The sequence below is a fragment of the Stylophora pistillata genome, chromosome 10 (genome assembly GCF_964205215.1).
Source record: "Stylophora pistillata chromosome 10, jaStyPist1.2, whole genome shotgun sequence".
In the NCBI taxonomy this organism is placed as follows: Eukaryota; Metazoa; Cnidaria; class Anthozoa; order Scleractinia; family Pocilloporidae; genus Stylophora; species Stylophora pistillata.
Genome location: NC_142528.1, coordinates 5,738,997 through 5,753,289, shown reverse-complemented (window position 1 = coordinate 5,753,289; position 14,293 = coordinate 5,738,997). Strand labels below are relative to the sequence as shown.

Below are 14,293 nucleotides of genomic sequence, written 5' to 3'. Positions count from 1 at the left end.
AGCCGTGGGAGCTGACCAAAGCGACGACGTACCTGCTCCTTGAGTGCGTCTCCTTAAAGGTGGTAAGGCGACACACAAGCCACTTCTGGGCATGAACGCAGCTATCTCAGAGAACGGCGAGAGGATTTCTATTTAAACGATCGACAATATTCCTAATAAGTTTACACTTATTCGAAAGCTTTGTCATACTGCTAGATTGCGATGATTCTTAAGTGTTGCGTCGAAAGTGAGGTCGATAGCTTCTCTGCGGGATTAACCCTACCCATACATACGAGGCGGCTTGCTTTCTCCTCAGCCAACCAAACATTTTTTGAGAAAGATGTTCTTTTTCGTCCTGTCACGAACTTGGGACAAGGAAAAAATTCTCATTGCCTGAGAAAAATTCGACCCTCCGTCCCCCAGCTTCCGCGCCCCCATGCTCTACCTCTGAATCGGAGAGATTATATGGCGCGCTGTGCCGCAATCAAGTTCATGTTTAACTAACTTTCCGCACACTGCTAAGAGCAGCAATGTGAAAAGCGTCATGTGTGTAAACAGGACAGAAAGATGGTAAATGTTTAATTTGGTCAGTAGTTTTTTTTTTTTTTTCGTCACAAGCTTACAGAAAGGAGACTAAAATGAGAAACATTAGCCAAATCTCATTTATTCGATTTTTTTTTTTCACTTAGAAGAAAAAAATAAAACACTTTAGAAATATACATCGCAACCAGGCAATCTTCATAACAGTTGAACACTCTATGACCAAATATTCACCTTGGATGAATTCTTACCAAATGTCAGTTAGTTACACTAATGAGTGTGTTACAACGATTTATGTTAGCAGGCAATAGAATCAAGCGAGTTACGTTAACAAACTTCTCATTTCTTACATTTCTTAAAACACAGTTTCAGAACGCTTACAGCGCAATTTACGATTAAGCGTCGCAAAACCAAAGCAATCACACCGGTCAATCGGTGGAAAGGACAATTCCATAGGCAGGCAATGTTAACTTTAAGCAAATGCAGGCAACTGGTCTCAAGCGCGAGACAGCGACAACCCGTGTAACAGTTAACACAGCAGTCAAATGTCAGGCATGCACGAGATAATCAATCCTGACTGGCTGCGCGCCCATTTCCCGCGCAAAATATCATTAAAGAAGAACACAAAAAACAATCATAGTATTGAAAATTGAAAAAAATTGAAAACTGTAGAGGGAAACAAAAATAGGGGAAAAGAAAACGAAAGACTTTTCACAAACAAAGCTTAATCAAGGACGGGTATACAGTAGACTTACCAGTCTGTTTTGAGCTTTGCAAACAATTTTATACGCTTTTAAAACTCCACGACTTACTGGTTTGCTTGTGTGTGTGTGTGTGTGTGTGTGTGTGTGTTTGTAACTCGCGTGAGACAACTTGGTTCTGACAGCGTTTGCACATGTACAGACGTTTGACCGCTGTATTGCAACGTGTGCGGATTGATGCGAGTTTCGCATTTGATCCATTAATAGCAATCCCATAATGCAATGAAATTAATTAAATCCCATGAAATCAATAAAATGCAACCTCGGGTTACTTTCGATTCCCAATTGAAATTGCACTGTGTGAACACGGATTACTTAAGTGATCTCCTGGATCCTTTGGTGATTTCCTGATTTTTAACAAGATGCTTCGATCCCAACTGTCCACGTCTTCAGATAGTTCTTAATCATATAATTCTTCTATTTGCGATTAGTATAATTTCAGAGCTGAGCAAAGAGTTTCCAGCAATCTGATTGGTCGAGCGGTTCCTTATAAACCGCTCCACGCGGTTTATATAAAATGTTAAAATAAAATGTTAATAAATGTTACTAAATTTCTCTGTTGTTCAGCTCTGAAATTATACTAAAACAATTATTCGCCTCAGGTTCGGTGAATATTGTCGAATAATCCCCTCCACTTCGTCTCGGGGATTATTCGACGATATTCACTTCGCCTTCGACGACTAATTGTTAAATATTAACAAATCACAAGGACCGTCGTCTGGTGCGTTTCACTGTTCCAATGCAATTTCCTCCACATGGCTGCTAGCGGAACACGATAGTGAAGCTTAAAATAGACTCGGATATACAAAAACCACAACTGGCATGATATCAAATCTTATCTGCGATATAAATTGTCTCTTTGTTCAACACTTTGGTTTTATATGATGAGTGTTTGGACAAAATAAAAGTGCTTTAGGCTCCACTTAGTTAGCGACACTCGATTTCGCAAGTTCTTCTTCAGGGTTTGTTTTAATTCTCCAATTCATCAGGCTGTATATTCATTCTGTTTAAGATAACAGCTTCAGAACCTTTCCGATAGCGATGGTTTTGCCTGAAAGTAAATGAGAATAGCCAAATAAAATCTTGCTTTAATAACTGAAAAAATTAATAAATGAATAAATAAATAAATAAATGAGCAGATAATAGAATGAATGAATTAAAAATCTATGCCACGATAAATGAACCAATTAAAACTCTCCAACTACACAATAACCCTCTAAAATTTACCACGCTCCTAACGTGTGTCTTCATAGGTCAGTTGGTAGTGGCGCCCAAGTAGTATCTGGAAGCCACGGGTTCGAATCCCGTCGAAGCCTGAATTGCTTCCCGCTTCTTGCTGAGACGACAATTGCTGAGAACTCATCCGCGAAGATCATTGCTTTACTTGATGTACAATACATTGTTGAACAGTAAAAATTCCATACAAATGCGATATCGCAGTTACCTTCATCTCTAAGTGTAAATCTTCCCATTTGTTGAAAGTCGGCAAACTTTTCGATGCACACAACTCCTGATGTTTGAAGCTGCGCTATGGCCACTTGGTCTTGTTTGATAAATCTTGGTCTCCCCTTCTGTCTCTTTCCTGTCTTTCTGTCAATTAACGCTATTAAAATCTATAAAAAAATAAGTTTATAACAAAAGTAATCAGAAGAAAGGAATATCGCTGTAACCAACAGGTTCTTTACTGCGGTTTGAAAGATCAAATTGGCTGCTTTGTGCATTACAAGCTTTCTTAGGATAAGGAAATGAACCTAAAAGCTTCTAAAAATAATTCCTTTTAGAGGTCCTCCTAAGAGGAGCTGGTTAACGTGAAAAGCAATTTTGGAGGCCTCAGCTCCCACCGAATATGTTTGGAAAACCATTCTCCGCTACCAACAGAGAAATTTTTCGTATGAAAAATCCTCACTTTGGTAAAAAAAAATTGAAAATATGGAAACAGTTCTTGATTACAGAGAGGCACACCAAAAGAAATTTAAAAATCAAAACAGATGTACACATAACTTACCTGGAAAGTGACTTCTTCTATGACATTGTGAATATGTAAAACAGCACTATACCCAGCACAGATGATAGACTTGTGTTCAAGAATAACAACCTAAATATGAAGCAAACAGATGGATGCAAACAAAAATAAAACTCCATTCCAAGGAAGACCCTACAGAAATCCACTTCTCTTTCCCAAGCTTTCTGCATACCCAACCATTATTATCAAAGCATATCATTACTGTAAAACTTGGCATCCTGGTTTCATTGCAATGGGTTCCCCAAAAAAATGTTTCCCAGGGTTGTCTTAGTCCCCTATCCCCCTCCCCTCCCCTCCCCTCACACAAAAAAATGTTCAAAATGTGAACAGAATGAGAGGATCTATCAGAGTTGAGTGCCTCAATCAAAAATTCAACACAAATTATCCCCGATGGCCCTCAACCTAGTCCAGCATGCAGACTGTTGGATCAATGAGGAATTCACAATGAAGAATAGAATAAACCCCACAATAACAATGATAAAAACACATTGTACCACACCTGAGCTTCAAATGTTTTAACAGTGTGGCATAAGTTGTCTGGTGCACAGAGGACAAATCCTGGAGAGACATCCTACAAAGCAAAAAGTTTCAATGTCAACTGTGAGAGGCAAACGCACCATCAAGCTCACCAGTTTAAATGGTTCTTTTGGAAACGATTCTCACTCTTGAGGGACCTGGTATTGCAGACAGTCAGGTGATTGCAAGGATGAGTGAAAGAAGGCTAAAAGTTTCTAAAGAAACTGTGGTGCTGCGTCGGTGAGGGCAACAATGTAATTTGGTTATATCAACTCGGTTGAAATATGTAAATTGGCCACCGTAACGAATAATAAAGCTGATGTTTCGAGCGTTAGCCCTTCATCAGAGCGAATGGAGGAATTGTGGGTTGTATGTGTTTTTATATGTAGAAGCGGATGTACGTCATTAGTGAGAACATAGCAACGAGAAAAACACGAATAAATTAGTGGAATGAAAAGCGTTCGTTGATACCTGTGGGATTAAGAGTGCCGATTTGAAAGATTAACTTTTGTTCAAGAGTTTTGCTGCTTTCCATGTTGCCTAATTGTAAGGAAAGACCGCAGATTGCCATATGTTGCTTGGAATGATTAGGTAAATTTAAGTGCCTAGTGACTGGTTTTGATGCGTCCTTGTGATTCCTCTCTACGTCGCGAAGTTGTTCTCGTAATCGGTCACCTAGTCGTCTTCCTGTTTCGCCGATGTATAACTTTTTGCAATACGTGCAAGTTATGCAATAGATTACGTTGGCGGAGATACACGTGAAGTGATCGGTGATCTTAATGGATCGCTTGGGTCCCGATGTTTTCTCAGCGTTGTGAGTGAAGGGACAAGTTTTGCATCGTGCGCAAGCGCGTTTAAAAGTGCCAGGTTGGTCATTAGTTTGGAACGAACTTCTGACCAAAAAATTGCCTATGTTTTTGTCGCGTTTGAATAAAATAAGCGGAGGTTGCGAAAAGATAGTGCCAGTCTCTGGATCGCTTTGAAGTAATTTAAAGTTTTTAAGAATAATAGATTTGACTGTGTGGTTGTGAGGGTGAAACGTGAGAGTGAAGGGAATGCGGTCGGAATTTACCTTCTGGACGTTTGCAGTGCTGACTGTCGATCAGTAAGTTGGGCGCGGTGGTGACCCGCTTGAACGACAGAAACAGGGTAACCACGTTTTTCGAAAAACAATGTGCCACTTTCATATTAAAGACTGAGGACAATTATGAGGCTCGTCTAAAGAAGTTAAATTTGATGTCATTAGAAAATAGAAGATTTTTAGCTGACGTAACATTTTTATATAAACCCCTCAATGGAATTATTGACATTAATATTGACTCTTATGTTGATTTTTATTCGGATGCTGACCATTATTCATTTGGGAAATATGATAATTTATCTTTAAAGAAGAAATACGCAAGAACAAATCCTCTCAAATATAGTTTTTTTTCACAGGATAGTTGATTCCTGGAATAATTTGCCCTTTGATACTCGTAGAGCAGCAAGTGTAAATATTTTTAAGGCAGGAGTTAAGAAGTATTTAGTGGATAATATATCTAATTAATTCCATGGAATATTTATAATAATTATTTCTAGTTTAAAACATATGTAATATTATTAGCCTATTTAACTTTGGTGATCTGTTTTCATATGGGGTCCTGGACTCCTTTACGGATTATCCCTATGGCGTTTCTTTTCTTTTCGCTTGTAGTTTATAACTTTAATTGTTTTAACTGAGCCATTAAATTGTAATGAATAAATAAATAAATAAAATTTATTCGTGTTTTTCTCGTTGCCATGTTCCCACCAATGGCGTACCTCCGCTTCTACATATAAAAACACATAGAACCCACAATTCCTCCATTCGCTCTGACGAAGGGCTAACGCTCGAAACGTCAGCATTTTTATTCGTTACGGTGGCCAATTTACATATTTCAACCGAGTTGATATTGAGTGAAAGAAGCACCTTAAAGGGACCAGATGGTTATTGTGTGGGAGCGATAAGGGTTACGTTTCAACGATGGGAGGGAATATCAAGGTACCAATTCAAAACCTCTAAACAGAAACAGTGTTATTTTCAGGTTAGTGCTGAACTAGAAACATGGTTCTCATATCAACTCCCATAATTATAACAAACATCAAATAAACGTGAAAATTTGTTCCAAGTTAAGTTTACCCTAGCCATGAATGCCCTCTGCTAAGTGTGTAAATGTTTCTGTATGGCTGTAACAACAAACTCAGTAGTAGTTTTTTGACAGGCCTTAATTTAATTTTAATTTAGTCCATTTTCACTGCATTAAGTTTTGCAGTGGGGTCGGACTAGAAAGGAACATAGGAACCATTCGTGCTAGTCCACCCTCCCACCCATCCCACCCCAGGGGAGGACATCCATCACACAGTAATCTCGTGGGTGGTAAATTAACGTCTCCTACCCCTAACCCTGCAGGAGACGGGACCTCCATTTATTCGTCCCTATCCGAGAAGACTAGAATATCTAACCATTTCTTGATGTTATAGAAAGGTAGCAAATTTTTCTCAATTATTTTAAGACCCTGAGTGTTGGTTCGGCTGTTGGTCCAGCTGTTTTTCTCGTTGCTAGCGGTTTCTCAGTTTTACAAAATATTGCAAGTTTAATTACCTCTTCCTCTACCCCTCTTAGTTTAAGTTTCACATTATCACCAGCCACTGCTCCACTTCTTTCTTCTTCATCAAATATGATTCCTAACACCTCCACAGAAACCTGTATCATTGAGATAGGTTGAGGCAACAACATCACAATCTGAACATCAAAGTATCTTGATTCAAAATGATGATTCCCTAGAAGTGTGCTTCAAAAATGAACTAATCCTGTTTGCCAGATTTCTCTTTTCAGCTATTTATATATTGGTACCCCAGGTTAGAAAAGAAAAAATTCAGAGCATCATTATTTCATCATAAAAAAAACACACATAGAGTTTATCATACAAATAAAAGAAACAAGAATTTTATCACAAAAGCAAAGAATGCCCAGAAAAACAAACAAACAAACAAAAAAAAATTTGTCACCTTGTTGGGCATCAAGAGTAGTGAATCTCCTTTATTAAGTTTTCCAGATTCTACTTTACCAAGAACCACAGTTCCCATGTCCTGAAGTCATAATCAGCAAAATAATTAAAACATCGATATACTAATAACCAGGTAAATAAAACCCTAAAGATGGCTGGAGCAGCTAACAAAGTGACTCACATTTACTAGCAACCACACAAAAACCTCAACAAAGTCAACAAGATTTGAATTCCTTTGTGTTCATTCTTTATGAGCAATAATTTAACTACATGAGAAGGACTCACATGATAAAACTGATGAATTTGATTACCTTGTATCTCTCTGAAATAGGTATTCTGAGTGGTCCATCAACAGACCGTGTTAATGATGGTAATTCATCAATATATTCCAAGAAAGATTTGCCACTGCAATACAAATTGCATCAAAAGTCAGTAGATGCATTTTACCATGTATCCCTTAAAAAGTTATTCCATAACACTATGAAAAGTTTAGAAAACTTTATGTGATAATTAAAGTAAAGCTCGGAATGAGTGCCTAACAAAACTGACAGGTATTTTTGTTTACCTGAACCAATTGCATTCTGCAGGATCAAGCCTTTTGCGAAGATTAGCACCTGTCAATCCTGAGCAAGGCATGTAATGGACATCTGTGAAAGAACACAAGTGTCGACTCAACATAAGAAGAAAACATGAGTAAAATTGTTACTAACAAGGAAAATATTCTTGTAGGATAATATGATTTTGAGATAATTACAATTTACCTGTCTTTGGGTTAAAACCAACTTTCTTAAGGAATGGAGTCAGCTTCGTTTGGATTTCTTCATACCTTCAAGATGTGCAAGAAGCAGTTAGTAAGGGCAAACTTCCCCAAAGTTTTATCTTTAAATAAAATGAAATTATGCTTGGGTGGGTTTGAAAAGACCACAAATGATTACAGCATTCCAAAAATCAGAGGTACCAACCTTCCTTGATCCCATTCCACGGTGGGATCATCCATTTTATTGACAAGAACAACCAAATGTTTTACCCCCGCTGTTTTGGCCAACATGGCATGCTCTCTGAGTGAAACCAAGAAATAACTGTTATACTCGTCAGGGAACAAAGTTTAAGAAAGAATGGAAAAAAAAAAAGACAACACAGATGACAGTCTCAGTAAAGAGGAAGGAGGCTGTGAAGTACTAAGCCATCATAACCACAACTTTACGGTAAACATTTACCTTAGAAAGTGTTTTCTCCTCTAGAGTCACGCGTGTGAGACTAAGAAAAACTTCTGAGTCCCTATGAGGAATCAAACCTAAAAGATGTTTGATAAGATTACCCACCAGTACAAAACATTTACCTTGTTTGACCTCCTTTTTCAAAACCAGTTTCAAACTCTCCTTTTCTGGCAGAGATGACCTAAGATGACAAAAATTTTAAACAGAAATTAATCAGGTAGTCTTATATCTATTAAACAACAACAAACATATGAAACATATGTGTGAACTGTGGTTATGAGACGTATATGAGAACGATCCTTCGCAGTAAAGCACTATTTGAGCAATAGTGAAAATCAGACCTGAAAAAAATTTCAGGCCTGTACGGGATTCGAACCACTGACCTCTGCGATACTAGTGCAGCGCTCTACCAATTGAGCTAACAAGCCAACTGGGAGCAGGCCATCAAATTAATTCGATGCACTAGTATCGCAGAGGTCAGTGGTTCGAATCCCGTACAGGCCTGAAATTTTTTTCAGGTCTGATTTTCACTATTGCTCAAATAGTGCTTTACTGCGAAGGATCGTTCTCATATACGTCTCATAACCGCAGTTCACACATATGTTTCATATGTTTGTTGTTGTTTGATTTATCATCTACGGGTTTATATCGAATTAATTTGATGGCCTGCTCCCAGTTGGCTTGTTAGCTCAATTGGTAGAGCGCTGCACTAGTATCGCAGAGGTCAGTGGTTCGAATCCCGTACAGGCCTGAAATTTTTTTCAGGTCTGATTTTCACTATTGCTCAAATAGTGCTTTACTGCGAAGGATCGTTCTCATATACTTATATCTATTTTAAAAGATTGACCCAAATCTGATTGTATACTGGCATGTACAGTTCGTTTCTTACCAGTCAATGACATTATGTCAAAAATATTCAAAACTTAAAAGAAATCATGAGAAACAGTGCAGCAGGATCACTGAAGGTTAATATCTGTGCCAGATTTCACACCCTTTAGGGATTTTACAGCAGCTTCCTCTTACTTGTGTTTTATACCAAGCATTTCATTGAACATTTTCAACAAATTCATTCTGATCTTAAAAGATGGGAAAGATGTTTGGGCAGAGTACCCACCAGTACTCCAAGATCAGCCTGTGCTGCTCCGCTGATCATATTTGGAACAAAGCTCTTGTGTCCTGGTGCATCCAGTAATGTGAAATGTTTGTTTGGTGTGTCAAATGCAGCTCTACCTACTTCAACTGTTTTACCCTAAAAAATAGCATCAAAGGTGAACATTCATGAACCTATAAATAGTAAACCAACAGTTTGATGCTAACTGCTGATTCACAGTTTCATAATCCCTTCCACTTCCAGGGGTGATATAAAAGAATTCATCCTAAACAACACATCTTCAGCCAGAGATGTGACCATGGCTCAAATTACCTTAGTAATTTTTTAAGCCCCGCATTCTAACCTATAGTTTACGTAACAGAGGCTATAATGTTGAACAGAAATCTTGCAGTACTCAATTCATGCACAACTCTTTTTCACATATTATTTCTTGAATTTGGAATCAGTTATCTTTGTCTACAAAGTCTGCTGAAAATGTGTCAATTTTTTGCAAGCTGGATTTTTTCAGTTGCCAATGCAACAATTGTTCAAATTCATTTGATATTCATCCTTTCTAACGATTATTCTCAGCATCTTTCACCACTACATAAATTGCATCAACTCATTACATAATGATTATATATTATATTTATTATCGTATAACCTTTTTTTTAATATTGTATATATATAATGCTTTATATATTTTCTCTGTCAATCACTTTTGTTATGAGCCTCTGGCTTGGGAAATCTGGACAACCACTCCCTGTGTAATTGACTTTAAATAAATTTATTTACCAATTACCAATGTTGTCAGAGATGTATGACACACAGTGCAGAAAATTGACACTGACACCTTAGGGGTAAAATGGTCATTACACCATATCCTGGAATACGAATAACTGTTGCGAAATTGTTAGCACCCTTAAAGAAGTGCCTACATTATTTTGCTTATTACAAAATGGGGATCCCACTGGGCAAACAAAATCTTCCAATAGTTCATGTCACAAAATTCAAATGTTCCTGGAGGTAAGGGAGGATTATTTCAAGGAATTACGTCTGTTTCACTAATGAATGATCCAGGTTTAAGAAGATACCGCTTCATATGCTACAGTGTTCGGCGTATACACTCAGTGTTGCCATACCTTATCTCTCTCTTCTTGGTTTGTGTCCAGTGCCCATGATAAGTACCTACATCAATGTAAGTATTATTATGTACCAGAGCTGGACAAAAATGATGTCCAACAGCCAAGGGCTAGTGGGACAACTTTCTGGGTTACTCTTTTGTTTTATCTAGTAATCAAGTACTGTTGAGCAGTCAAATAGTTACAAAAAATTGATGTTAAATAGAAGAAAGAAGCAAAAAGCTATCGGGGATAACTCCAGATATTAAGTCTCAACCTTTGAAATCATTTTTGATGAAGACAAATTTGACAATCATTTGTGTGTAAGACACAGTCAATCTACTGGCTGTTATTTAAATGTCCCAGCCTGTAGAACCGGCAATTTTCAAGCTTTGTGTTTGGTTTGTACAGTTACATTATGGAAAATTGTTCGTAACATAGAAAAAATTCTCTCTAGCCCTGGAATTGATTACGAGAATTCTAAACCAAAAACCCTGATACTTAACTAACCATGTTTCTCTGTTCTTCTCCTTTGCCTCTCTTTCATACTTTTCCAGTGTTCTTTTGTCAACCTGTCCTGTCAGGTACCTACCAGAGGCACAACACAATCATTAAGTATTTTCAATTGTCATTATTAAATGATACTTCACTGATTTCATTTTCAAACTGCCCAATGTTCAACATTTTTAGTTGACAACAGCACAAAAACAAAAAGACAGGTTTCCACAAGGGCCATAACATTACCACTTGAGGTAATTTATCATTCTTAATAAATAACACCTCATCGATTTAGTGTTAAGTGGTGACAAATTGAATAACGGACATCTCCAATGTACAAAAAATACAAAAATAAATTAAAAGGAAGAAAAAACTGCGACAAGATAAAGAACAAAATTTGTGTCAAGAATGTTCCATCAAATCATTTGGTACAAAAATATTATAATTGTAATGATGCATTGCTCACGGTAGCCTGTTTACTTCTCTATGATTAAATCAAACTTACATTACATGTCCACCAATTGTTGATTTTCCAGCATCTGCAACAAAAAGGCTAGATCAATTGAACAGTCAGAGATTTATATCTTGGAATCTAAAGAATCCTCTGGAGTAACTTCAGTCAGTTATTGCTATGTCAACTCAAGAATCTGTTTGTTTTCATGTAAATGTACCTTATTTTAATTCATTCTGAAGAAACTACAATCACAACAACTGTCTCGTCCCTTGTCAAACTCTTTGACCCCTAAGGAGTCACCGGCATCTAATTTCTCCTTACAATCCAACATTAACAAGGGTTTCATTAAGGGCCAGGCACTGCGCAAATTGACTGGCTATAAGGACTCCTAGTTTGACCATCTAGAGGAGAGTTGATCCTGGAAAGAAGTTCAAGCAAAAAGGTTTTGCCTGCCTGTGAAACCCAGTTTCCCTCCTGCTGAAAGCATTAATGAAACCCCTGTATTACGGTAATGGGAATGAAGGAAATGATAACCAACTTGATTGTTAAACAAATTCTCCCAGTTAGCACTTGAGGAAATGCATAGACAACAGCAAGGAGAAGATACATTGATATCAGGGGTACAGGGTTAGGGAGTACATCTTTAACATGAAAAATAAAATAAGTTCTTTTGAAGTTCATACCAACATGGCCAATAAATATAATATTAATATGCTCTCTTTTGTCCTCGGGTTCTTCTGCAACTTCTTTCTTGACTTCTTTTTTTGCAGGTTTAACTTCTTCCTCTACTTCCTCTACCACCTCTGCTTCATCAGTTTCCTTGTTTTCTGATAAACAATGGTTACAAAATAAATCAATTTGATTTTAGGACATTCTCAATGTGACTTTTCTTGTTCAACCGTGAAAAATAAAAGTAAAAATAAAAGCATGACCAACAGCCAAAAGATTACCCATTACCCATATGACACTATGTTCAAGTCTCTAAAACATGCTTCTTTTGATTTCTCAATTCCTTTCCTCAGCCAACTCCATAATCCATATAAAATGAATTGATTAGTACTTTCACCTGCCACATATTGACATACGCTATAAACAGCTATTTTTATACCTCCATCGTCTACATTAGTTTCTGGTTTCACATCAGTTGGTTCTTTGTCTTCACCAGGAATGTTTCCTTCAATAAAATGAAAAAAGGTATTTAACTAAGATTACAAGACAGCTTTCCTTTTGTCAAAACTGATCAGTATGATTGCCCTGTCTTCACAAGGAACAGTCATTTTTCAGAACTGACAGAACTGGTTCAAAATCAGCTAAAAAGCCTAACTACCCTCCACCCCCCTTACTTCCCCCTGTTCCTTTTGAAAAAAACATTTCCTTTCATGCTTTTCCACAGACTACCTCTACATTGGGTTTAGGCAGTGGCTGGGCCCATTGCATAATATTCTTGGGCAAGATTGGGCTTCTCTTAATCAATAAGGAGCCTCTCTCTACCCAGAAGAATTAAAGGTCCCCAGCTACCTGTCATTTAAGCTGCAGAGGGAAGGGGAAGATGACAATACTTTGAGTAGCTTCATGCTTCTGAAATAAGGATATGCTCTAGCAGGAGAGGTCTTCTGGTTCATGAGCCTACATAATTATCCCTAGCTTCCATCCCCCATATTTTGCTCTGGAGATCAAAGTAGAGCCTTAATTAAAACATGCACCTGCTGTATGCTAAGTACCTTCATCTAAGAATTTGGAAACAACCTCTATACCTAGGGTATAAGAAAAGGGTAAAACTCTATTTTTAACTTTTTGAAAAATAGAGGGTGAAATACCAACTCTTTCACTATACTAGTTCCATTCACGATTTTGAAATGAATTTCAGTATAATAAATGGCACACACTTGTTTATGATTACACATTATAGAAAACATTAGATCAATTTATTAATTGTTTTTTCTACGATACTCACCCTTTGTGGTGTTTGAATTGCCATTTTTCTCAGCGATTTCCGACTGATCAACATCGCCATTTGTAGAAGGGGAAGCTGAACCAAAAAACAAACCAAAATAGCAATTACACATCATAAGTGTGAAACAACTTCCTTCAAAAAGTCATCAGTTCAAAACCGATACGAATTGAGAGTTTGTACACTCGTACTAATATTAATTAATGTGGTTTCTTAGGTTTACACAATGGTATTTGGCTCTATAATGGAAGAACGAAACAGGCTTTTCAATAAATTACATCGACCATCTTAGGATATAGGATCAGAGATGTAGAAAGAGAAATTACTCCAATCTGATCGTGAAAGGAAGGTATAATCTTGAACACGAGTGCACAGCAATACAATAATCTGAGAAAATTGACTTAGAAATTCACCGAGAAATCGTACGATCGTGGTAAAAGCATTCATCCAAAATGATGATAGGATAAGAATCAAGAAAGAGGAGAAGGCCTTACCATCAGTCGTAGCAGTTTTCATAAACGAAGGAACAAATGCCGGCGCATTGACGTTTGGCACGAAAGGTTTTGCGTTCACATTGAGTGAATGAAGTTGAGCACTCAAATCGCTTGTGCGTTCACTCATTTCTCCTGGGCCAGGATCGTCCAAAGAATCCCACGAATCTGGTGCGTTTGCGTCTGAATCCATCCCTTGACTGTGTTGTTTCAAAGATATTTCGATGGCTTGGTTATGAACAACTTAAGTTTTCTATATTATTTTTCTTCACTGATACTTTGGCCCACGAGAAATGGTGCAATTTCCACGCCGGTTCGTAGGGCATCGAGCATGCTTGAAAATACCGCTGGCGATCGGAGGCTCGTTTGTACCTGGCGCGCGTGTAAAGCGCGCGATAAGCGCGCGTGGCAGTGGTCAAGGTTTTTGCTTTTCCATATCCGTAAACCTTATCACTTTCACAGCCCCCTTACGGGATATTACGCAACGGCTTCTGGTACGGAAAGCATGTCAGGACATCCCCTAAGAAGACCGCTGGCAAAGGAGATGGTTGTAGAACTTCCAACTTCCGAACGGAAGGCAAATCTTTTGAGATGCACCCTGGATTAACAGTAAGTACCCGCAATGT

At 37.8% G+C, this 14,293-nt stretch overlaps 1 protein-coding gene across 1 annotated transcript; it reads right to left on the bottom strand.

Annotated features, from left to right (window-relative positions):
• Positions 1-618: 618 nt before the first annotated feature.
• LOC111323993 (eukaryotic peptide chain release factor GTP-binding subunit ERF3A) lies at positions 619-13,995 on the bottom strand. Its single transcript, XM_022927456.2, has 19 exons — positions 13,671-13,995; positions 13,180-13,254; positions 12,334-12,399; positions 11,909-12,052; positions 11,277-11,310; positions 10,784-10,861; positions 10,295-10,340; positions 9,177-9,311; positions 8,185-8,243; positions 7,808-7,903; positions 7,607-7,671; positions 7,411-7,492; positions 7,157-7,250; positions 6,847-6,927; positions 6,440-6,541; positions 3,803-3,874; positions 3,286-3,375; positions 2,725-2,893; positions 619-2,331 (listed from the first exon to the last, which is right to left on the bottom strand). The coding sequence occupies exons 1-19, from the start codon at positions 13,858-13,860 to the stop codon at positions 2,288-2,290; spliced, it is 1,722 nt and encodes a 573-aa protein (XP_022783191.1). The 5' UTR covers positions 13,861-13,995; the 3' UTR covers positions 619-2,287.
• Positions 13,996-14,293: the final 298 nt, after the last annotated feature.